Below are 26,129 nucleotides of genomic sequence, written 5' to 3' on the forward strand. Positions count from 1 at the left end.
CTCACACTACCCCCTACAGCCCAAACCCTAACAGACACATCAGACTATGCATGGGGGGGCGCACCTGGCAGGGAAATGCATTCGGGGCAAATGGAACTCAAGTCAAATACACCTGCACATCAATCAAAAAGAAATGTTAGCTGTACAGAATGCTCTGACAGCCTTCAAGGACCAGATTCTTCCAGGACAATTATTGGTAAAGACGGACAACACCACTGTTATGTGGTGCATAAACAAGCAGGGGCTACACAGTCTTACTCCGTCTGCAGACTAGCCATGGCATTGTGGAACACGGCTACCAAGTGCATCTACAAGCTCAATTCCTGCCAGGAAAACTAAATACACTGGCAGACAGACTAAGCAGAAACCTCATGGACCCATACGAGTGGAAACTGGAACCAAGGATTTTCAACATGTTGAAAAGCAAATGGGGGTGCCCAGATATAGACCTGTTTGCCTCCCCCCAGAACTATCATTTGGAAAAATTTTGCACAAGGACTCCCCACAGACAAGCTTGGAAAGTGGATGCTCTGTCCTTCAGCTGGAAAAACCTATCAGTTTATGCCTTTCCCCCTCTGCCTCTGCTCTCCAAAGTACTACTAAAGATCAAACAAGACAAACCAAGGACGATTTTGATTGCACCAAACTGGCCATGCCAACAGTGGTACTCCCTCTTGCGCAGTGTGTCATTGTTGGCCCCATGGCACCTGCCTCACACTCCTACCCTGCTGTCTCAGCAGGAGAACCAGATTCTGCACCCTCAGCTTTAAATACTGAACCTAGCAGCCTGGCTAATTACCTAATCTCTCCTTTACCATCCCTCAGTAAACCAGTGATGGATATCATTTTAGAGGCAAGGAGGCCTAGTACTAGAAAATCTTATGCTGAAAAATGGAAAAGATTCTGTGCCTGGAACCAATCTCAAGGGATGAGCATAGCAGTGCCCAACTTACCTCAGATTTTACAATATTTAACTGAGATGCTTCACAAGGGCCTGTCTTTTTCCTCAATAAAAATTCATGCCTCAGCCATTTCAGCTCATTATAACACAGAACCTCCCCTCTTCTCTCATCCACTGCTCAAGCAGTTCCTCAGAGGGGCCAAAAATTTAAGACCACCCAGGAGAGCTCAAACTCCAGCCTGGGACCTTAACTTTGTATTGGAGAAACTCACCCTTCCTCCTTTTGAGCCAGCTGCTAATGCAGATTTAAAATTCCTTTCTTGGAAAACAGCTTTCCTTTTAGCAATCACTTCAGCAAGAAGGGTATCTGAATTACAGGCTCTTATGGCAGTGGAGCCTTTCATCATCTTTCATGCGGGCAGGGTGTCCCTCAGGACCAATCCCTCTTTCATGCCAAAGGTGGTATCCATTGTGGGCCTTAGTCAGTCCATTCATTTGCCAACCTTCTTTCCTAATCCACAGAACAAAGGGGAACGGATACTACACTCCTTAGATGTGCACAGACAACTTAGATTCTACTTGGACAGGACTAAACCTCAAAGGAAATCGGAACAACTGCTGGTGGCATTTGCTGCAGGGACAGAGGGGAAGGCTATTTCAAAGCAAACCATTTCCAAATTGATAGGCCATTGTATTCATTTCTGCTATAAGCACCATGGAAAACCTATCCCACAGGGGATCAGACCCCACTCAACCAGGGCTGCATCTACCTCTACAGCCTTTCTCAGAGGTGTACCTACCAGGGACATCCTAGAAGCTGCTACCTGGAGCTCTGTACATACTTTCACCAAGCATTACCATTTTACAATTTTCTCTAAATCCAAAGCTGGCTTTGCCACTGCAGTCTTGCAGGGCCTTATAGCTGGTCCTAATGCTATCTAAATTCATCCTCCCATCCTTAGCTTTGGGAATCTACCCAAATGTGATGACTGCAACAGTGAAACACGAAGAACATAGTACAGTTGTGTACACTTACCATAAATGTAGATGTTCGAGTATATTCACTGTTGCAGTCCTGGTTACCCTCCCTCCAGCCCCCTGACTTCTTTTGGCTATACCTCTTCTCTCCTTTACAATGCTTAAAAGCTTTTTGGTGCATTTGCTTTTTTGTTGGAGGTATAACCTTGTATATTTATAGATTTAATTGCTTCCCATTAGGGGGGTAGCTGACATCTGGGGCAAGAAATACTGATGTAATGACGTCGGCTGCATGTTTTATACCCCTGACGTCACGGAAGAAGAGACAGCAACCGACGCAGGACCCAAGACTTTGTTACTCAGGACGACTGAGGGCTACTGCAAGCAGATAACCCAAATGTGATGACTGCAACAGTGAATACACTCTAACATCTACATTTATGGTAAGTGTACACAACTGTACTTTTTTGACGGCTTATTGGAAAGGGGTGGACTCTTGCCCATAACAGTAGGTATTCAAATTTCTCATTGTTGCAATAGACTCACCCATCCTCCATCCCACTATTGTATATAGTTGTATTTGGAATGTAAAATATGTGTATGTGTTCTTGCTTTGCATGTTTTAATGTTATTGTTGGTTAACTGTTTCGGAATTGTTAGGCTTTTCTCTCATTTTATGGTAAAAAAAAAAAAATCCCAAAGAAGGCTTCAATCTGACTACTAATTTCATTCCTTGGGTTTATCTAATAAGTATTCAGTGAAGGAGTGGGAGGAGCCAGAGCTTTTTGATGCTGGCCAGTTGTTTCATAGGCAGGAAACAATCCATATAACCTAAAGCTTATTGCAGCAGTGAGGAATTTGAACATCTGTTATGGGTAAGTGCAAATTACACAACTGTACTTTCTTGTGAAAAATGTAATAAGTTACACTCTTCTAATTGGTAGAAAACACTTCATCAGTATGGTTGTGTAGGTGGTGGACCTGTTCTTTCCTTGTAAATCTCAGGAAAAATGAAGAAGGTGATTTCAGAGTTGCACATTTTAGATCGCTGTTGCCCTCAGCATAGTACTGATGAGAGGCTCGGCATAGTACTGATGAGAGGATTTGATTTATTCCTCGAGACAAAAAGAAGAGAATTTTCCAGCTGTATATGTAAAAATTGTTCTGTAACTACAGCTTAAAAATTATCTTTGTCTGCCTAAAGTATACCTGAGCTGCATCATAGTTAGACCTACTTTTCTTAAAGAGAAATATTAAAACCAGTAGTCCTACGCTTAAAAAATGTCCTTTCCAGACAGCTGTTCTGTCTTGATCAGTCTTTTGCTTGCATATGTACTAAACTCAACATCTTTTCTGCTGGAAGCCACTTTGCAACCAAGCTTCATCATGAACAGCAATCCTAATCTTTATTGGAACAGTGAAACGGGTGGCATATAGTTTTAAGGTGCTGTTTAGCTCCATTGCCCCTTCATTTTCCACTGTACAGTGATTAAGCGTTGTGCTGGAAACTCCTCCTGCCTGTAAAGTTGGAAATCCATTTTCTTTACTTCTGATATGTTTTTGCTTACTTTTCACTGTCCATTTATAATTGATCATGGGAATCTTGAGTCTATTAAATTCCACTACTACTGTCTGATGGTTAGTGATTGCTTCTGAGCTCTGTTGGATAGATGTAAGATTGAAGGAATGTGATGTAGTTTAATGATTTTCACTTAAACCACACATTTGCATTTTGATAATTAAATGGTTCTTTTAGAACAGTCTGTTCCCATTTTCAGGGAACAGTCTGTTCCCATTTTCAGGGAACAGTCTGTTCCCATTTTCAGGGAACAGTCTGTTCCCATTTTCAGGGAACAGTCTGTTCCCATTTTCAGGGAACAGTCTGTTCCCATTTTCAGGGAACAGTCTGTTCCCATTTTCAGGGAACAGTCTGTTCCCATTTTCAGGGAACAGTCTGTTCCCATTTTCAGGGAACAGTCTGATAGTATTTTATCTGTGCAGACATTTGCTGCATATCAGAGTTTCATTGTCACTGCTCCCAGTATAAAAACAAAATCTGTGTTCCCTTTTAAGCAAAGTAGCATTTCCCTCCACAGATTCAGAATCCCAGTGTATTTCAGTGGCACTGTACTCCCAAGTATATGATGTAGGTTATGGTAATATTAGACATATCACATATTTTGGACAGCAAGAATATTACATGCCTGACCAAATATTCCTTTCAGTCAAACCCACCACCATCATCAAATCATTCATACATACAGATACTAACACCACGGATTTTGCATTTCCATTTCTTCCATTCAGCATAGCATGAATAGAGGAAGTATAGAGCTGACCTTATATGCGCCTCCAGACTTCACTGCACTTTCTTTCTTTTTTAGAAGCCCATGCAAACTGTGATGCTTTGGCATCACTGGTGTTTTTGGGGCTGTTGAATCACATTTTTTTTCCATAAAACACATTCGTGTTGAATATCTAAATGTTTGTCACCTATAAAAGTACTGTTAGATGCTTTATTGTAAATCATAGCTGTGATAGCCTTCACTGTGATTTGAATTTTTTTTTTTTTTTTACAGCAACTCTAACTGAACTGGTCTTTGGAGACATTTCAGCCTTTCTGCACTTTACTGTCTTAGAGTATTTGTAAGATCATAGGAGGTTACTAGGCTAACAGCCCCAGGGCCCCTTACAAGCCTAGCCAAATTCAACCTGTTTTTCCAAGGGTGTCTGGTTCAAGCAGACACTAAAATCAGCACCTATTGCCCCTGTCCAAGAGGGACAGAGGTGGAACTCCAGCGTGAATTTCCGGTTACCCATTCAGTCATCCAAATTATGCTTAAACAGGGCCAACAATGTGCTTTGGTTTTGGGATGCTGATTATTCTGGGCTTTCTAAGCTTATTTTAGATGCAGGGGATACCTCAGCAGTTACTGTTTTATTTGTTTTGTGATCCTTTCATGTTTATGATAGGGAATGCTTTTCGTGTTTGCTAATGTGTAATGAGCAGCAATGCCATGTATGTTTGTGTCTGTCTGTGCATGCGCGTGCACACACACACACACACACACACACACACACACACACACACACACACACACACTCACTCACTCACGTGATTTTTTTTTTTTTTTCTTATTATTATTATATTTATTTTTCTTTCCCTTTTTTTTTTTTTTTTTGGTCAGGCTCTGACCCAGCCATGGCAGATATCTCCTTGGAGCGACGCTTACGAGAGAATCGTGCAGTCTCAATGAACCAACTAGATGCAGTTATTCAAAAATATGCCAACATGCAGGAAGATGTTGAGAATGAGGAGTATGAGAAGAAACAACAGAGGACAAATGTAGCGGTGCCAAGTTCTTCTGCAGGCTCTGCTAAAGCGAATTTTGACCAAATGCCAATGGAAGAGGCCAGCAGCGAAAGCAAGGTAAAACCACAGTATGCTAGCAGAGGCTGCCCAGCAGTTTTAATTCATTTTTTTTTTTTTCAGGAACCACCTACTAAGGTACTTAGTTGGATTGTGCAAGGGGTAAGGGGCTTAAGTCTGTTTGGAAATGGCAGCCCCTCTCTGAGTGCAGCTTTGAGCATCATCAGATGTAGATGTTCTTCGTGTTTCACTGTTGCAGTTATTACATTTGGGTAATCTGCTGGCAGGTTGCCCTCAGTCGGCCTGAATTCCAAAGTCTTGGGTCCTGCGTCGGTTGTTGTCTTCTCTTCCAATGACGTCAGGTTGTCAGGGATATAAAACATACAGCCAACGCCATTTTCTTTAGCCTTTCTTGCCTCGCGGTGCCCGAAGCAGAAGCATTTCACAAGTGCCAGTCGGCCGACTACTGAAATATTCGAGTTTGAGTTTCAGAACCAAAGTCTTCACTAAGGCTAAGTACTCTGTTGGGGAAACTTTTTTCTTGCTTTTTACCGATGTCAGAAAAAGTTGTTAATTGTATTACTTATGGGAAGCAAATATCTCATAAGGATTTCCATTTATACTGTATTCCTTGCTTAGGCCCTGATCACAACGTGTCTGGATGTCGGTTTTGTGCTAGATTTAACTAACGCACTATTGAGTGTCGGTTTATTTTTGCATCAAAGTATTTTGGAAACAGAATTAACTACCCAGAAATGTCGTCTGATGGCAATTAGACTACCGGAGTACATAAAAAACGCAAAGAAAAGGACCGAGAAAGACAGTCGAGATCCAAAACCGACGAAGCTTCTAAGCCAGTCGCCGGTTCGCTGTTACTCAGTGAGGCGCTTTCGCAGCCCCTGATACCCGCTATCTTCGAGTCGCAGGCCTCTACTGGCACCCATGTGGAGTCCGGCATGCCACAAGATACTCAAGGTATTGGACCGACGTATATATCTCCCTTGGATGGGTCTGGAGCCGCTGAGCAGGCACCGGCTTCTGTGAGTGTATTCAGACCTCAACATTTGTATATCAAACCGACGACAGCTGCAAAACCAAAGACAAAAGCAACTTCTAAAACTAAAAAACTGACGTATGAGCCCCATGCACAGGCCTCTATGCCTAAAAAACAGATGATCAAAATGGCTGAAGACCTTATTACCTTTATTACCTTGATCAGGGGTACCCATCCCCCTCCAGATAAGAGGCCTAGGCAAGACACTGATTATGAATCTTCAGACCAGGTTTCTATTTCTTCTGATTCCTCTTCTGATCAGGAATTATATCTATAACTCCCTATTAGGATTCTGATGCTGAGGAGTCTATTCCATCTGCATCTCCTCCTGAGGATTATTTATTTGGAGAAACCTTGCATTCTTTGAGGGAGCATTTTCACTGGGAGAGTCAAGACTTTTCAGAATCAAAAAAGAGGCTGAGGGATTCCCTTCTCCCTCAGCACAAGCATTTAGCCATTCCCCCTGTTTTAGACATTGTAGATGTGTTTTCGGAGTCAAGCTTGACCCCTGACTCTCATAAGTTTTTATTTAGAAACCCTGCTGCTGATCCTGAAACTATTTCACAGGGTCCAAAGGGAGTTAAGGCCTCAACAGCAAAAAATCCTACCCCCTCTGACAGAGATTCAAGGGCACTAGACAAATGGGGGAAAAAAAGGTTCATACATCTGCAACCTTGGCAATTAGGGCCTTAAACTGTCAATTTCATATGCTTAAGTCTAACAACATGTTATGGGATTGCTGAAACAGAAAATGTTTATTTCAGAACGTGCAGAAAATAAAGAATTGCAGGATTTATTGCATGCAGCTGAGCAAGTTGGAAAGCATACTTTGCAATGTGGTTTTGATTCCTTAGAGGCCTCATGCAGGGCCGCAGTTACTGGATTTGTGGTTAGGAGGCATGCCTGGTTAAAGGAACAAAATTTGCCTGATCATGTTAAAGCTAAATTGCTAGATGCACCTTTACAGCATGATTCTCTGTTTGGTATTAAGGCGGAAGAGGTTTTAAAGAAAATGGAAGACAAAGCAAAGTGTATGCAAACTGTTAAAGACTTCTTACAAGTGCAGCCACCAAGATTCAGTAGACACTGGCCTACAAAAAAATTGGTCCTTTTCTGTGTCAGACAGAGCTCAAAGGGGGAAATCCAGACTCCTTAAGGGTTCCAGATTCCAGGCGCAAGATTCATACAGGTCAAAGCAATGGGACGCTTCCATCTCCAAATCTGGAGGAGATAAAGCGCAAACCTACAGAAAGTAATCCCAATGACTTCCCTCTGCCTACACCAAGCACTTATCTTTTGACAGCACCCATAGGGGGAAAATTAGCACTTTTTGCTCAAAATTGGCAGTTGTTAACCCAGGACAAGTGGGTACTAAAAATCGTATCACAGGGATACAGATTCTGTTTCCACACTCTGCCAATGGCAAATGGATGGCCAGATCTGCAAAAAAATCAATGGGCAGAGGCACAGAAACAAGTTATGTCCCTCATGGATATGGGGGCCATTCAGACAGTACCCAAACAGGAAAAAGGACAAGGTTTTTACTCAAGACTGTTCTTGGTACCCATAAAGGACAAGGCCTAGTGGCCAATACTGGATTTATCAATTTTGAACACATACCTGGACATTCCAAAATTCAAAATGCTTACTTTGCAGCAACTTCTGCCCATGCTAGGCAAGAATGCCTGGCTGGTGCCTTTAGACCCAAAAGAGGCATGCCTGCATGTCCCAATAAGACAGTCGTGCAGAAGATACCTCAGATTCAAGGCTGGCTTAATGCATTACCAATTCTCTGCACTGCCCTTTGGCGTATCTACTACGCCCAGGGTCTTTACAAAGTGTCTGGCACCAGTAATTGCATTTTGCCGACAAAGAAGTATACAAATATATCCTTACTTGGACGACTGTCTCATTCAAGCAGAGAACAAGGACACTCTTAGGTTCATAGGTTCATACTAGGCTATCTGCCCTAGGGCATTTATAAGCCTGGCCAGAGTGTGTTTGGCTTTCGCCACCCAGTTTAAATTAATTTTGCTATGCCCTTTTTCGAGGTTAGTATACTGTGCCTCTGTCTAACAGTGACTCAGATGTGATACCTGGGGTTAACCAACGATCTCCCATCCACTCATCAGGATTCCACTTGAAGAGAGTCAATGAGGAACTCTGCCTAACCTGGACTGGGATTTTATTCCAGAGTGAAGGGAGCCTCTGGGTTATGAATCTGTCCCTCCAGCATGTCCTGTTTATTTCAGTGCTGAGGTTCAAGTCTCTCGAGCGCGTAGCTCGATGTGATTTGGATTTTCTGAGGTGCAGCATGTCCATTAATTCCGGGTTGGACATGGCTTTATACGTCAGGCACAGATCGCCTCTGAGCAGGCGGTATGCCACTGAGTAAAGCTGGAGTTTCTTTAACCGGGCAGCATATGGCATCTGTTTGAGCCCTTTGATCCTCTTGGTGAGGTACTTTTGTGGTCTTTCCAGTTGCTGCAGGTGTCTGGTAAGGTACATCCCAAAAGGGGCATTGTACTCAATTATGGGCCTGATGAGAGATGAGTAAAGAGGCATGATGACCTCCCCTGATCTAGATGTGAATCCCTTCATGATTAGGTGGGCTATATAAAATGTTTTTCTAACCACTTTGGTCACGTGGTTTTCAAATGAGAGATTGCTATCAACTTGGTTCCCCAGGTCCCTAATTACTTCTTCGGTACTTAATGGATTACCACCTATGTGGTAATTTGTGGGCACTTTGTTTTTGCCAAAGGGGATGACTATACACTTTTTGGCGTTTAGCTTGAGGCCATGGCTCTGGCACCAGTTGTCTGTTTTTTATGAGGCCCTTTTGTAGGATGCTTGTGTCGGCTGAAGAGTCTATTATGGCACCTAGTTTGCAGTCATCTGCGAACTTGGTCAGCCACAGTCCTTCCATGTTGGCCTGTACCTCCGAGAAATATATACCGAACAAGAGAGGTCCCAGGACTGAGCCTTGTGGGACGCCACTTGTAACTGGTTTGGAGTCTGACAGCAATTCTAACCATGTGGGTTCTGTCCTTGAGCCAGTTTGCAACCCATCTAGTGACACAGGGGTTTAAATTTAATCTGGTGAGCTTATTTATAATGCCTGAGTGGGGTATTGTATCAAAGGCTTTTGCGAGGTCCAGGTAGGCTGTGTGGACAACCTTCCCCTCGTCAATGGCCTTGGTGACTGTTTCAAAGAAATTGACCAGGTTTAAGAGGCAGGATCTGCCCTTAACAAAGCCGAACTGGGTAGGATCCAGTCTGTAGGTCCCCACAATCTTTATTTATGAGGTCCATGATGATCCTTTCCATAGCTTTGCAGAACAAGCTAGTCAGGCTTATGGGGCGATAGTTTCCAGGATCCGTTGAGGCACCACCTTTGTGGAGAGGGACCACTGTTGCTGTACGCTACTCTTTGGGTATGTATCCTGTAGTAAGGCTGAGATTGAACAGTAGTTTTATGTTTGGGTTTAGCTCTTCTTGGAGTTCATGTAGGACGCAGCCCGGGACACTGTCTGGTCCCATTGATGCTGTGTTTTTTGCTTTGGAGAGGGCGGCTCTTACCTGAGCATCTGAGATGTCAGGGGGCAGCACTCTGCTGGGATAGATATTTGCCCTTTGGTGGGGTTGTGCTGAACCTGTCAGCTAGGATGTTGGCAATGTCTGTGGGTTCGGTGTATTTTTTGTCATTTTGGACTAATTCTGAGCATATCTGAGAATTCCCACCCAGGTTCCTAACATAACTAAAGAAAGCCTTGTGATTATCCTTAGTGTCCTGTACAGTTTTTCTCTCGAAGCTGGCCTTAGACGATTTTATGAGTGCCCATAGTTTTTTGCTAATATTGATCAGAGATGCCTTCCCTTTTTGGGATTTTGCTCTATTATGTAGTAGCTTCCTCCTTCTATTTTATAGTTTGTTTATGGCTGGGGTCCACCAGACAGGACGCCTGCCTTTGGAGGATTGGGTCTTGGTTTTATTTGGGATTGCATGATCCATGAATTCCTGAAGGTGTTCATAGAATGCGTTTATAAAGGATTCTGTGGTCTGGGGCCGTATTTTCCACAGGCCCGGGGGCTTTGAAGGATTCCACCTCTGTTTTGAGGAGTGTGAAATTTGCTTTAGAGAAGTTTTTCACACTGGTTTTCTGGGCAGGGCGTGGGGTCGGGATGTGAATATCCAGTGAGATTAGTTTATGGTCTGATCTTACCAGTGAGGGATACACTTCTAGTCTGGAGCATAGAGTCCCGATGTTGGTGATGATCAGGTTCAGTATGTTTTCCCCTCTTGTGGGAGTGGGTAACAAGTTATTCCATAGCATTTGAGTTTATAAATTCTAGGAACCTTTGGGCTAGGGTGTTGGAGCTAGAGTAATGCTCCCAGTCTATGTTTGGGTAGTTGAAGTCGCCCAATATAATGGTGTTTGGAGAGACCTTCATATTTTCCAGTGTTTTCAGAAAGGCCGAGTGGGGTTCCTGGGTTTGGGAGGGTGGTCTGTAGCAGGCTATAAACTGGAAGGCAGTTTTACCCACTGTTAGTTGCACATGGATGGTCTCTGATGCTTCGTGCTGTGCCACCAACCTGGAGGTGTGGGCATCTTTGACGAATATTGATACTCCCCCTCCTTTTGTGGTTCGGTCCAAGTTTTGGGGCCGAAAAGCATGGTGTGAGGTATAACCTGGTAGTGCTGGGGTGCTCTCGGGAGCCTTTAACCAGGTTTCTGTTACTGCACAGATATCTATGTTCTCCATGCTAAGGAGAGTTTCGAGTGCGTGAATCTTGAGGTTTAGACTTCTGGCGTTGAGTAGCATTACTCTTAGTTTCTTATCCCTTGTGATACCTATGGAGGTGGGTTTGTTTTTTGAGCCTTGCCTAAAAAAGGCACTATGGGGGTGGCAAGAGCCTTTGCCAATATCCAAAAGCCCAGGGGTGACAGGTGCAAGCCTTCCCTAGCGAAGCATCATGGCTTGTCGAGCATGTCATCCCAGGCTACACCTGGCGTTTGTGAAAGGGCTCCTAACATGCCTAGGGTACACAATAAACGAAAAGAAATCACAACTGGTACCCTCTCAAAAGATAACATTCCTGGGTGCAAGCTTGGATACAACTGCCCAGATGGCTTAACTCACGCCAGACAAGCAAAGGCAACTGACTGCTTAACTTCAAACTGATGGCAACAAAAACCCAGTATTCTGCAAGGCAAATTCTGCAGGCTCTGGGCTTCGTGGCATCCTGCATCTTACTAATTAAATATGCAAGACTGCATATGAGGAAACTTCAATGGTACCTGAAAAGTTTATGGAGTCAACATTCTCACAGTCTGGAAGCAATGATTCCTCTCATTCCTTGCCTGAAACAGGAGATCTGAAGTAAGTAGACTTCATTTGTCTGCAACCTGTGGGATTCGGATCCGACATCAGATCCAAGCCGGCAATTCATAAGCTTTAGGATCCGAGCTCCTAGCTCCTCCCTTTACCCATAATCCCCTGCTAAGCCCTGACTGACCCCAGATTGCGTTTGCCGCGTTCAGTAGCTGACAGGATTTTTCGAGCTCCATAGCAAAGGAAATTGGTGACACATTTTTTTACTACATTTTTTCTTATAATTTACCAGAAGTTAAAGTGTGTTTGTTTAGGCTTTCTTCCCTTCTTTAGTTAACCTTCTCGGGTGTCCGTTTAGTGTGTGTTTGTTGTGTGTGTGTGTTTTTTTTAGGGCCTGTTAGGGTGTAGTATGTCTGAAGCCCCCAAGGCTATATTTTCTAAATGTACCGAGTGTGGCCATAAGCTTTCCACAGCTGATGGCCACACTCGGTGCGTTAAATGCTTGGGGGTTGAACACCTTTCATCTGGTTGTACCATTTGTGCAGGGTTCAACCCCCAGGCTTTAAGGGAGCGGAGGTCAAAGTTGGTTCTGGCGGGACTTCTCCCTCCTGTATCGGCTTCGGCCTCGGCCCCTGCTATCCTCCCTACTCAGAAATCGCCAGTGGCTACTTCGGTCTCCCTTCCTCTGGCAGGGACTCAATCTCCCGCTAAGAAACCGGAGGATAGGGAGACCAGGAGGGAAAAGGAGAGGCACAGGGAGGGGGGCACCATAAGCGGTGGGCCGAGGCCTCTGTCTCGGCCCCGCCGCCTAAGCGTGCTTCCCCTCTGGCTTCAAAATCTCCTCCTCCTCGGCTCCGATCCCCTCTGTTCTCTCCCGGACCAGAGGAGGTGGAGACTAGACCTTCTTCGAGGTCATCGAGGCGGCATTCTAGATCCGCCTCGGTGGCCTCGTTGAGGTCAACTTTTTCTATGTCTGATACTGATATGGACCGGATGAGGAGGCGATTCATCCAGGCCCAGATGCAGATGGGAGTGCTCCTGTCCCCTCCCCCCATCCGGGAGGGGCCTCGACCCCTTTTTTCGCCCCCATAGCTCCTTCTCCGACCCGACTCCCGGGTTCGGAGCTTTCGGAGCCAGGCGGAGTTGGACCCGGGGGTGGGTCGGATCCGACTGGTCGGCGCACCTTGGATCCGATCCCTCCCTTGAGTGCTTCGGGTACTTCGGACCCGACCTCTCGGAGCCGTGGGCCTAGCCTCGGATCCGAGGGAGCCGGTGTCTCTTCGACTCCGTCTAGGTTGGAGCGCACCGGTCTCTCGGATCCGACGGTCTCGGCTCCGGTTCTGATCCATTCGTTGGATCCGAGTGGGGGTCAGCTCTCGGGTCTTAGAGAAGTCTGCTCCCCCACGGCCTTCGATGTTGTGGAGAGGGTTCTGTCAAGGACATTTGGACCCCCGGTCCCTGTCTCGGCTCCATCCCGCACTCCCTCGCAGCTGGGCCAGGCTCCCATCAGCCGGTCTCAGGGACAGCCAGCCTCAATGTCCCAAGTGGTTCCTTTGGAACAACTGGTTGCTGGCGAGGACTCCTCGGACAGTCCCCCCCCCGAGGAAGTGCCTCGTAAGCATAAGTGTAAGAGGAGGCACGTGGACTCCCCCGAGTCTATTACTGAAGACACGGACTTGGAGGAAGGGGAGGGCTCCCCAAGATCACCCCCAGAAGATGTCTCCTTTGGAGACATTATGGAAATGTTAAGGATCGGGGGGTGGTCTGCCCCCAAGGCCTCCTCGGACGAGTCTGTGTTCTTGGAGGCATTTGAGGCGGGCCCGTCTACCTCTTGGGTGTCCCCTCCTGCCGACCCTCTGGTGGACCTTATTGCCACCAGAGCGTGGAAGGACCCGGACACCGTAGAGCCTGTTCCCAAACGTCCGGATTCTTAGTCCCCCATCGGACCGTACACATTGGAGTAAGGGACCCCCAGTAGATGCCATGCTGATGGCTGCAGCCACAAAGAGGGAATTGGCTCAGGAGAGTCCCTCTATGCATCCCCCGAGCAAGGAATCCCACTCAATCGATCGCATTGGGAAGCAAGTCTTTAGTTCAGCAACCTTCTCCCTGAGGGCGCTGAACTATATGGCACACGTGATCAGGATGCAGCGAGACCTGATTAAGGAATACGCTGCATCTCCCCCGGAGTCCATATCGGCGGAGGACAAACAAGTATACTCCACCCGTATGGCCATTCTCAGAGCGGTGTCTAATACTTCTATGCGGCTCTTACCTCACGCAACAGAGGGCGCCGCTAGAGCTAGCGGATCGGGCCTTGTTATGAGACGCCAGGCCTGGCTCTGGCACTGTGACTTCGCGGAGCCCTTCAAAGCTACCTTCGCGAATGCCCCCTTCGATGGTACTGCCCCTTTTGGCAAAACGGTTCGCGAAACGCTTGTCCAGAGCGAAAAGGATGGGAAGACGCTGTCTGCCGTCGGAGTCCGCTTCTCAGCTCCCCAGAGGTCCTTCTCGAAGAACCAAAAGGGACAGAAGAAGATGTGGTTCCGGAAATCGCAGCAATCCCAACCTGCTCCGGACAACCAGTCCTTCCGTGACAGAGGAGGACAGGGAGGTCACCGTCCTAGAGGCAGAGGGGCTCCTAGGAACTTTGGGTCCAGAGAACCTTTTTCTGACAGACCCACGCAGCAACCCTGATGGGTTACCCGGCTGCTCCTCTCTGGAGGCAGTCGGGGGGGCGTTTTTCGAGGCACCTGACATCATGGGAGTCAATCACGTCAGACCGTTGGGTGCTTCGAGTGATATCCAGAGGCTATTCAATCCCCCTTCACAGTATTCCCAGATCCAAAAACCTCCCCGATGTACCACCCGATCAACGGGAGGTAGCAACTGTGGAAATCGCACAGCTGCTAACAAAAAGAGCCATCCAACACGTCCCCCGAGATCAGACCAGATCAGAGTTTTACTCCAGGTTCTTCTTGGTGCCAAAAAAGACGGGGGACTTGAGACCGATCCTAGACCTGTCACAACTGAACCTGTCTGTAACCAAACAAAAATTCCGGATGGCCACCTTACAATCTATCCTCCCCCTTTTGTGGGAGAACGATTGGATGTGCTCTATAGACCTCAAGGACACGTACTACCACATTCTAATGGACAGACGGTCCAGGAGGTTCCTTCGCTTCCGGCTGGGAGCCAGTCACTACCAGTTCAGGGTCCTTCCCTTTGGTCTCACCTCTGCCCCCAGGGTGTTTACCAAGGTACTTGCAGTGGTAGCGGCCCACCTGAGACTCCAGGGAATTCAGGTGTTTCCATACCTGGAGGCAGTCGGGGGGGGTGGTGTTTCCATACCTGGACAACTGGCTCCTTACAGTGTCATCAAGGCATCTACTGTGCTCAGCCAGGGACTATTTCCTTCATATAGCCCCTCGACTGGGCATCACCATAAACCGAGAAAAATCTTCCCTGGCCCCCACACAGCTTATAGATTTTATAGAGGGAAGATTGGACACAAGAAACATGCGGGCATTCCTCATTCTAGATCGATTGTCCAACCTGAGCTGTCATATCACGGCCATCTTAGAACCTGCTCCGACTGCAGCTATGGTCCTGAGGGCCCTAGGTTCAATGGCTGCAGCCATCCCACTCCTCCTTCATGCTCGACTACACATGAGGATCCTTCAATGGACCCTCCAGGTCCAATGGTCCCCGCTTTACCTTCCTCTCAACAGCCCGATAGCCATCAGCAGAGCATGCAAGAGCTCCCTGTTCTGGTGGCTCCAGTCGACGGACCTCCTGACAAGGAGACCCTTCTGTACTGCATTCCCCCTAGCCACAGTGACCACGGACGCTTCTCGCCTCGGGTGGGGGGGGCATTCAGCGGGCAGGATTGTCCAAGGCACGTGGAACAGTTCAGAGACCTCCCTGCATATAAATGTTCTGGAGATGAGGGCAGTGCTATTAGCGTTGCAAGCACTACACAGCCTTCTTCCTGTAGGAACTATTGCTATCCAGACAGACAACATGTCGGTAGTCTGGTACATCAACAAACAGGGGGGAACCAGGTCCTACCTCCTTTGTCGAGAGGCCATGAGAGTATGGGAATGGGCAATCTCCACCAACCGCTTTCTTGTGGCAACGCACATTCCGGGAAGGTCCAACATTCTAGCGGACAAGCTCAGTCGCACCATTCTTTCCCCTCACGAATGGTCTCTCAATTCTCTAGTAGCGAAGCAGATTTTTGCCACCTGGGGGCAACCCTGTTGCGATCTTTTTGCTTCTCCCTCAAACGCCAAATGTGACAATTTCTTCGCTCTACTTCCCCCATTCAGGGAATCCCCGAGAGACGCCCTGGTGCATGCCTGGCCTCCCGGTCTCCTATACGCTTATCCTCCTCTTCCTCTAATGCAAAAACTATTACAGAAAGCCAGCAGTTTGGGAAGCAGAATGATTCTCATTGCCCCATTCTGGCCTCGTCAACCATGGTTCCCTTATGTATGGTCTCACCGAGTGAATCCGCCCTGGATTCTAGATCCAATTCCGGATCTCATTTCCCATCCTCAGGGGGCTTCCAATCCCGAACCTTCATACTCTGAAATTGACAGCTTGGCTGCTCCAGTTCCATCCCTAATCAGGACTCTTGGTATCTCTTCACCAGTGAAAGCCATCATAGTGGCTGCCCATAAACCTTCTACTAGGAAGGTTTATCGAAGCAAATGGAAGCGGTTCTCTATTTGGGAGGAACATAAAAATCTTGATCCCTTTTCCACGCCACTCTCTGCGGTACTTGACTTCTTGACAGACCTTTTCCAGCAAGGAGCAAGCTCTTCGGTAAAGGTACAGATGGCAGCCATTTCTCATTACCATGTGGGTCATGACTCGACACCTCTCATGGCTGCAAAAATTTGTAAAACTTTTCTTAAGGGTGCTTTCCTCTTAAGGCCTCCTGTTAAGGAAGCCGTTCCACCTTGGGACTTATCTTTAGTACTGCAGTCCCTAACCGCTCCTCCTTTTGAACCTGCAGCCTCTGTGGACTTGAAGTATCTTTCCTGGAAAACTGCTTTCTTAGTGGCCATTACGTCAGCTAGAAGAGTTTCAGAACTCCAAGCTCTGTGCGTCAAACCACCTTATCTCTCCTTTTTTCCTGATAGGGTCTCCCTCAGGACCAATCCTTCCTTTCTTCCAAAGATTGCTTCCGAATCCAGTATTAACCAATCTATTAATTTGCCAGTTTTCTTTCCCAAATATAAAAACAAAGGAGAATATAAACTGCATTCCTTAGATGTTCATGGACAACTGCGTTTCTACATTCACAGAACAGCTAATCATAGACAATCCTATCAACTGTTCGTCTCCTTTGCAAAATTCGCACTGGGTAAGGCAGTCTCTAAGGTCACCTTGTCAAAGTGGATTTCTAATTGTATCTTGCAGGCTTATGACACCTCAGGAAGGCCAGCTCCTCAGAGAATTACAGCACATTCTACAAGAGCAGTATCTACTTCTGCTGCTTTTAAATCTAGAGTACCATTAGATGATATCTGTGCAGCAGCCACTTGGACCTCATATCATACTTTCATTTCACATTACAAAGTGGACGTTGTTTCCAGAGGGAGAGCATCCTTTGGCTCTGCGGTGCTCTGGAACATCCTTCCATGACGGCCGCCCAAGATCCAGGTAGCTGGGGGCTCTGTCCCACAGGTTGCAGACAAATGAAGTCTTCCTACTTCAGATTAAGAAGTTATGTACTCACCATAACGTTCCATCTGAGTAGGTGACTTCATTTGGATGCAACCATCCCCCCCTCCATCCCCCTGACCTTTCATGGCGCTATTGGTCCTGGTTTTCCCAAGATTCTGTTATACTGGTATTCACAGGGCAAACTCAATCTGAGGTCAGTCAGGGTTTAGCAGGGGATTATGGGTAAAGGGAGGAGCTAGGAGCTCTGATCCTAAAGCTTATGAATTGCCGGCTCGGATCCGAATCCCACAGGTTGCATCCAAATGAAGTCACCTACTCAGATGGAACGTTATGGTGAGTACATAACTTCTTATTTCTGTGGAGGGCAAAGGCATGTCACCAAAACATGGGACTGCCCTTTACTCTACCCCCTGCCAGCCAAACCTTAACAGACGCATCAGATTATGCCTGGGGGGGCCCACATGGCAGAGAGATGCATTCAGGGCTTATGGACACAACAAATGCATCTACATATCAACCAGAAAGAGATGCTAGCTGTTCAAAATGCCCTAACAGCTTTCAAGGACTTCATTCAGGACAACTACTGATAAAAACGGACAACACCACAGTCATGTGGTATATAAACAAGCAAGGGGGTATGTACTCATACCCCCTTTGCAGATTAGCCATGGCACTGTGGGACACAGCTTTGACCTACCAAATACATCTTCAAGCTCAATTCCTGCCAGGAAAACGAAGCACTCTGGCAGACGATTTAAGCAGAAACCTTATGGATCCTCATGAGTGGAAACTAAATCCACAAGTCTTCAGCATGATAACAGAGAAATGGGGGAGCCCAGACATATCAATTGAAAAGATTCTGCACAAGGTCTTATCACAGACACCCCTGGAAAGTGGACGCCCTATCCTTCATTTGGAAAAACCTATCCGTTTACGCCTTTCCTCCTCTGCCTCTTCTACCCAAGGTCCTCCTAAAAGTCAGACAACAGAAACCAAAGATGATATTAATTGCCCTGGACTGGCCCCGCCAATACTGGTACCCAATCCTAAGGAACTTGGCTCAATACCCAGCATGGACCTTGCCTCAAAGACCACAACTACTGTCCCAGCAAAACAATTGGATCCTGCACAATCAACTACAGGCTCTGAACCTGGCAGCATGGCTAATCATGTAGTCATACAAACAACACCTCTCAGTAAAGCTGTGATGGATGTCATTTTGGAAGCCAGAAGGCCTAGTACTAGAAAATCTTATGCTGACAAATGGAAAAGATTCTGTGCTTGGAATGAAGCACAAGAAACGGATAAAGCAGAGCCAAATATTCCTCAGACATTACAATACTTAACTGAGATGCTTGACAAAGGCCTATCTTTCTCATTAATCAAAATCCATGCCTCTGCTATTTCGGCTCATTACAATACAGAGCCACCAATCTTTTCTCATCCTTTACTAAAGCAGTATCTCAGAGGAGCCAAAAATTTAAGGCCTCCTAGAAGATCACCATTACCTGCATGGGACCTCAATTATGTGTTGGAAAAGCGCACCCTGCCTCCATTTAAACCAGCTTCTAACTCTGATCTAAAGTTCTTATGGAAAACTGCTCTGCTACTAGCAATTACTTCAGCAAGAAGAGTTTCAGAGCTACAGGCCCTCATGGCTGTAGAGCCTTTTATCATATTTTACCCAGACAGGGTGTCTCTGAGGACAAATCCAACTTTTATGCCTAAGGTGGTTTCCAGTGTGGCTCTTAACCAAATAATTCATCTGCCAACTTTTTACCCAAAGCCGCAGAACAAGGGGGAGAGAATTCTGCATTCCTTGGATGTACGCAGACAGCTAAGATTCTACTTGAGCAGGACAAAGGTTCTAAGAACAACTGAGCAATTACTAGTGTCATATGCTGCAGGCTCAGAAGGAAAGCCTATTTCAAAGCGGACAATTTCTAAGTGGATAAGCCACTGCATCCGTTTCTGCTACTTACACCATGGTAAACCTGTGCCCAAGGGCATTAGGTCTCATTCCACCAGAGCTGCAGCTACTTCAGCATCCTTTCTCAGAGGAGTACCAACCAAAAACATTCTAGAAGCTGCTTCTTGGAGTTCTGTTCACACCTTTACAAAGCATTACCATTTGCCTCTTTACTCTAAGTCCAGGGCAGGCTTTGTCACTGCAGTGCTGCAGGGCCTTATAGCCGCACCCAATGCTGTTTAGCTCCTGCCTCCCAACCATAGCTTTGGGATTCTACCCAAATGTAATGACTGCAACAGTGAAACACGAAGAACATAGTACAGATGTCCTTCAAGAATGCAACTGCAGTCCTTACATATGGGTTGTCCTGCCTCAGGCAGCCCTTCGGTCGGCCGGATTCCAAAGTCTGGGTCCGGCGTCGGCTGATGTCGCCTCTTCCCCGACGTCAGAGCGGCTGGGGTATAAAAGCATCAGTCGGTGCCATCTTCTTCAGTCTTTCTTGCCGCGTGGTGCCCGAAGCAGAAGCAGTTCGCAAGTGCCGGTCGGCCAGCTCCTGTGTTTTTCCGTTACTGAAGTCATCAAAAAGCTAAGTACCCCGTTCGGGAACCTTTTCTTGCCTCAGCCGATGTCAGATATAACTGCAAAAGTTAATAACTGTTTGTCTTGTGGTAAACAAATACCTCATAAGGACTTCCATTCTTACTGCCTTCCCTGCCTTGGCCCAGACCACGACGTCTCGGCCTGTGCTGCCTGTGCTTGCTTCAATAAGCTCACACTCAGGCGCCGGGCAGAATTTGCTGAAGATTTTTGGGGGGAAAATTACTCCTATATCATGCCGTCGGAACAACTGACAACACATATTTCCAAAAAACGGAAGGACCGGGACTGACATTCTCGGCCTGCGACTTTTACCGACACCACGCCAGAACCTACCACGAGTGCATTGGTCTCTTCGGAGGCGGTATTTCAACCGCTCCAGATCGACGACACCGCTTTACCTCACACTTCGGTCCCGGAGGCTTCCCCGGTGCCGGTGGTTGATTTTCCTCCTGAAATCAAAGCCCAAGACTTGCCTGACACCACACTGGTGGACAAAGTTACTCCTGCACGTGGGGCAGCTAGGCCTCCGGTGTCTATGTCTATCAAGGCCTACACACGTGCTAAGGCTGCCAGCCAGGCTAAGTCTCACCCTCCTAAATCTTTTTCCCAGGGTCCCACTTCTGATAAACAGATCATGACTTTAGCTGCAGATCTAATTTCTTTAATCAGAGGCTCTCAGGCTCATCCAGACAGAGGTTCTCAGCTGCATGCAGACAAAAGGCCTAGGGTTGAGCAGACAGATACCTTTTCCTCAGATGAAGCCTCTGGTGACTCAGGCCATTCAGATTCCCAGGAAGAATTCTTCCAGGCCTACGAGGATTCTGATGCTGATGAATCTATTCCCTCTGCCTCTCCTCCTGAGGATATTTCTTTCAGGGAAATTCTCCACTCCATGAGGGAGCACTTTCAGTGGCAGGGCCAGGAATTCTCCGACTCCAGAAAAGGCTTCGTACTTTTCTTAAGTTACCCCAGCACAGGCCTTTAGCTATTCCTCCAGTGTTAGATGTATTGGATAATGTGTATTCAGATTCGAGTGCTTCTCCTGATTTTCTCCCTCCTGCTCCTGTCAAGCCAGACAGATATTACAGGGTTCCTGAAACTCATAAGCATCTCTTTAAGGCCCATTCTGTTGATCTAGAAACTATTTCCCAGGGGCCCAAAGGAGTGGCCACTTCTGCGGCCAAAAATCCTTTGCCCGCAGACAGGGAATCTAGGTCCCTGGAGAGGTGGGGCAAAAAAGTTTATACCTCAACCACTCTTGCCATGAGGGCACTAAACTGTCTTTTTCATATGTTTCAGTATCAGGATTTCTTGATGGATGATTTGCAGAAAAATTTAGCCTCTCCTGAGCCTTTAGATAGAAAGGCTTTGCAGGATTTGGTTCATAATACTCAGCAGGTTAGCAATCATTTTCTTCAGTGTGGTTATGATGCATTGGAAGCTTCATGTAGGGCAGCTATGACAGGGGCCGTCATACGTAGACATGCTTGGTTGAAAGAACAGGCATTGCCAGATCATGTTAGTCTTTAGCTTCTGGATGCACCTCTGGAAAAACACAAGCTATTTGGTGCTAATGCTCAGGATGTGTTGAAATCAATTGAGGAAAAGGCTAAATCAGTACAAACAGTCAAAGATTTCCTCCAGATTCAGCCACCAAGGTTCAGCAGGAATTGGCCTTCGAAGAATTGGTCCTTTCCAGACACTGACAAGTTCCAAAGGGGAAAAAACAGGCGTGCTCGAGGTAGAGGGCAATACCGAGGTTCCTACAGGGGCCGCCAATGGCAACCGACTAATCAGAGAAGTGGCGCAGGGACTTCTACTGCTCCACAGGGACAATCACAATGACTTGACTTTGACACCGCCGACCAAGGCTCAAAGAGAAGCACCTTTAGGCGGAAAATTATTTTTATTTTCAAAAAATTGGCACGTTTTAACAAAGGACAAATGGATTCTGGACATAATAGACAAAGGTTACAGGTTCCACTTCCATACCTTACCAACAAGACAAGGCATGCCAAACCTGCCACAAAATCAAAGGGCAGAGGCACTCATACAGGTTTCAAAGTTGCTACAAATCAAAGCAATAGAAAAGGTTCCTCCTCAGGAACAAGGCCAGGGATTCTGCTCAAGACTGTTCCTTGTTCCAAGAAAAGAAAAGCAATGGAGACCTATACTGGACTTGTCCGCTCTAAACACTTTTCTCATTGTGCCAAAATTCAAAATGCTGACGTTACAGCAACTTCTTCCCATGCTGGGCAAGGGGTCTTCGCTGGTTACTCTGGACCTCAAGGAGGCATACCTGCATGTCCCAATCAGACACAGTTGCAGAAGACACCTCAGATTTCTTGCAGGGTCAGAGCATTATCAATTCTCAGCATTGCCTTTTGGCTTATCTACTGCGCCCAGAGTATTCACGAAATGCCTGGCATCAGTAATTGCACACTGCAGACTCCAGGGGATACAAATATACCCTTACCTGGACGACTGCCTTATACAAGCGGACAGCAAGCAAGCCTTGATAAGAAACTTGAACTATGTCATTCGCTTACTAAAGGCTTTGGGATACACAGTCAACATTCAAAAATCAAGACTATTGCCATCCCAACAAATCATTTTTCTAGGAGCCAAACTGGACACAAATTCACAAATGGCTTTCCTCACAGAAGAAGAAAAATAAGAACAATTACCAGATTACTTCAAAAGCCTAGCAAAGCACACCCAGATGACTGCAAGGAACATCCTGCAGGCCCTGGGTTTCATGACATCTTGCATTCTTCTGATTCCACTGGCAAGACTACACATGAGAAAACTACAAGGGTACCTAAAAAGTTTATAGTCTCAATACAGCCACAACTTAGAAGCAATTGTTCCACTCATTCCATGTCTACAAAAGGAATTTTTGTGGTGGGCACAAGCAAGCCAGCTAAACAAAGGCATGTCTTTCAACAAACCTCAAACAAGCCAAACCATTACAACAGACGCCTCAGATCATGGATGGGGGGTGCACATGGAGGGCAGATGCATTCAAGGGCAATGGGCACCCCGGGAAGTGCATCTACACATCAATCAAAAAGAGATGTTGGCAGTGATTCATGCTATCGAGGCCTTCGGAAAATTTCTTCAGCAGGGTCAACTCTGCAGGCTAACAATGACTCTTTGGGAAAAGTCCCTGAAACTGAACATACAGTTGCAATCCCAGTTTGTTCCAGACAAGGACAATGTTCTGGCGGACAGTCTAAGCAGAAACATCTTGGACCCGCACGAATGGATGTTGCATCCAGACATTTTTTCACAAATAACTCATGCATGGGGGAGGCCGGACATATATCTCTTTGCCTCACACCTCAATCATCATCTGAAGAAGTTCTGCTGAGGACACACCATCCTCAAGCCTGGAGAATGGATGCTCTCTCCTTCAGCTGGAACTCTCTAACAATCTATGCATTCCCACCTCTACCATTAATGACCAAGGTGTTACTGAAGATCAAAACAGAACAACCGAAAGGCATTTTGATAGCTCCAGACTGGCCAAGACAGCACTGGTATCCATTACTAAGGAGCATAACTCGCACCAAGCCGTGTCCCCTGCCTCAATGGCCTCTGCTTCCGACTCAGCACAATTACAGGACGGTTCATCCCAACCTGCAAACACTGCAGCTGACAGCTTGGAGGGTTCCATGACTTCTCCCCATATCTCTCTCCAAGATAGTTCAAGAGATCTTACTGGAAGCACGCAGACCTTCCACCAGAAAAGCTTACTCGGCCAAATGGAAGAGATTCAACATCTGGAATGCCAACAAGGGCCAGGATGCATCAGTAATGAACATCCCACAGATACTAGAATATTTGGCAGAACTGCTACATAATGGCCTTTCATATTCTTCCATAAAAATTCACGCTTCAGCAATTTCAGCAAAATACAACAGTGATCCGCCTGTGTTTTCACATCCTTTGCTAAGACAGTTTCTAAGAGGGATAAAGAATATCAAACCTCCCAGAAAACCACCAGTGCCTGCATGGGACCTCAACTTTGTGTTGGAAAAATTAACTCTTCCTCCTTTTGAGCCAGCAGCATCTTCAGAGTTGTAATTTCTCTCCTGGAAAACAGTTTTCCTGTTGGCAATTACCTTAGCAAGAAGAGTCTCGGAGATACAGGCCCTCATGGCAGTACCTCCATTTCTCATTTTTCATCAGGACAGAGTTTCTTTAAGAACCAATCCTTCATTCATGCCAAAAGTGATATCCAGGGTGTCTCTAAATCAAGCAATTCACCTGCCTACCTTCTTTCCCAATCCTCAAAATAAAGGAGAAAAGCTGCTGCACACTTTGGACATACACAGACAATTGCGCTGCTACTTGGACAGAACAAAAGCCAACAAAGTCTGACCAACTATTTGTAGCTTACGCTGCTGGAGTACAAGAAAAGGCAATTTCCAAACAAACAATTTCAAAATGGATTGGACACTGCATCAGATTCTGTTACTCTTTCCATGGAAAAGGTGTGCCAACCAATATCAGGCCACACTCCACCAGAGCTATAGCCACCTCCACAGCCTTTCTAAGAGGGGTGGCTACAAAGGACATTCTAGAAGTTGCTACATGGAGTTCCGTGCATACATTTTCCAAACACTACAACCTGCCTTTATATTCCATATCCTGAGAAGGCTTTGCTTTGGCAGTCCTGCATGGCATTTTAGCTACACCATCTTTATCTTAGATCCTACCACCCCCAGCTTGGCTATGGTATTCAACCCATATGTAAGGACTGCAGTTGCATTCTTGAAGGACATAGTACAGTTTTGTACCTACCATAAATGTAGATGTCCGATAGATATGCAACTGCAGTCAGGTTTTCCCTCCCTCCTACCCCTCTGTAAATTCTCCTTATTGGGTCCACTTCCCTTTTTCAAATTAGCTGGGGAAATCTGTTATGGTGTATCTGTTTATTACTGTTATGCATGTCTGGAATTTTTTATCTAGTCTCTAAATTTAGACTTCCTTGGAGGGCACCTGGCATCTGGGGCAAGAAACACTGAAGAAGATGGCGCCGACTGATGCTTTTATACCCCAGCCGCTCTGACATCGGGGAAGAGGCGACATCAGCCGACGCCGGACCCAGACTTTGGAATCCGGCCGACCGAAGGGCTGCCTGAGGCAGGACAACCCATATGTAAGGACTGCAGTTGCGTATCTATCGGACATCTACATTTATGGTAGGTACAAAACTGTACTTTGTGTACACTTACCATAAATGTAGATGTTCGAGTGTATTCACTGTTGCAGTCCAGGTTACCCTCCCGCCATCCCCCTGTCATTCTGAAGTTTATCTTTCCTTCTCTCTCTTCTACAACCTATGTGGTGTATTTGCTTGTAGATGAAGGTAAAGTTTATATTGATGCATGTATGTATGTGTGTATGTAATAATTTTGCTACCTTTTTGGAGGCACTTAACATCGGGGGCAAAAAAAACTAAAGAAAATGTTTTATACCCCTGACGACCTGATGTCATGGAAGAGAAGACAACAACCGACACAAGACCCAAGACTTTGGAATTCAGGCCGACTGAGGGCAACCTGCCAGCAGATTACCCAAATGTAATGACTGCAACCGTGAATACACTCGAACATCTACATTTATGGTAAGTGTACACAACTGTACTTTTCAAGTTTGGGCACCCACATTATGATAGAAACACTATATTCTGTGTTTAGAACCATATTATTTTAAATAACAAGTATATCAGAAGATTATTTCTTGTAAGCAAGTACCTCAACAGCTGTAATCTTGTGTATAATACAGTAGGTACTTTTAAATTCCAGTACTAATATTTTGCAGTTAATTGCTCCACTTGGGGCTGACCTGTTTTGATGATATTTCAGTACTGCAGTCACAATCCCCTGTTTTGATAACTAGGGAAAGATCTCATTTTAGTATCTTGTAGAGAAGGTGATTTCATGAAGACTTGTGCTAGGTGATGTTTAAATTAAGTCGTTAATTTAGAAGTAATGTGTACTGATGTTATCAAGTGAGAGGATTGTGCTTTTAGATGCTCTGAATGCAAGACGTGTAGGATTGTGCTTTCAAGCCACTAAAACAGCTCAACGACTGTTGCTTTAGCACTTCAACAACGGTCATTAGTGGCATCCAGATATGGTAGAGCTAGAGTGTGTCCCTCCATTTCTTTTCTATATTACATGTGGAAGGATTTCAGACTTTATGATCC

General features: G+C 46.1%; 1 protein-coding gene across 1 annotated transcript in view; it reads left to right on the forward strand.

Moving 5' to 3' along the window:
* The window catches only part of DAXX (death domain associated protein), an 894,338-nt gene that overhangs the window by 236,308 nt on the left and 631,901 nt on the right, over nt 1-26,129 (forward strand). Inside the window, exon 4 of the mRNA XM_044083553.1 lies at nt 5,068-5,309. Coding sequence (XP_043939488.1) covers nt 5,068-5,309 — 242 coding nt within the window. The remainder of the gene's footprint in view (nt 1-5,067; nt 5,310-26,129) is intronic.

The sequence above is a fragment of the Protopterus annectens genome, chromosome 9.part0 (genome assembly GCF_019279795.1).
Source record: "Protopterus annectens isolate FY-2018-M chromosome 9.part0, PAN1.0, whole genome shotgun sequence".
NCBI lineage: Eukaryota > Metazoa > Chordata > Ceratodontiformes > Protopteridae > Protopterus > Protopterus annectens.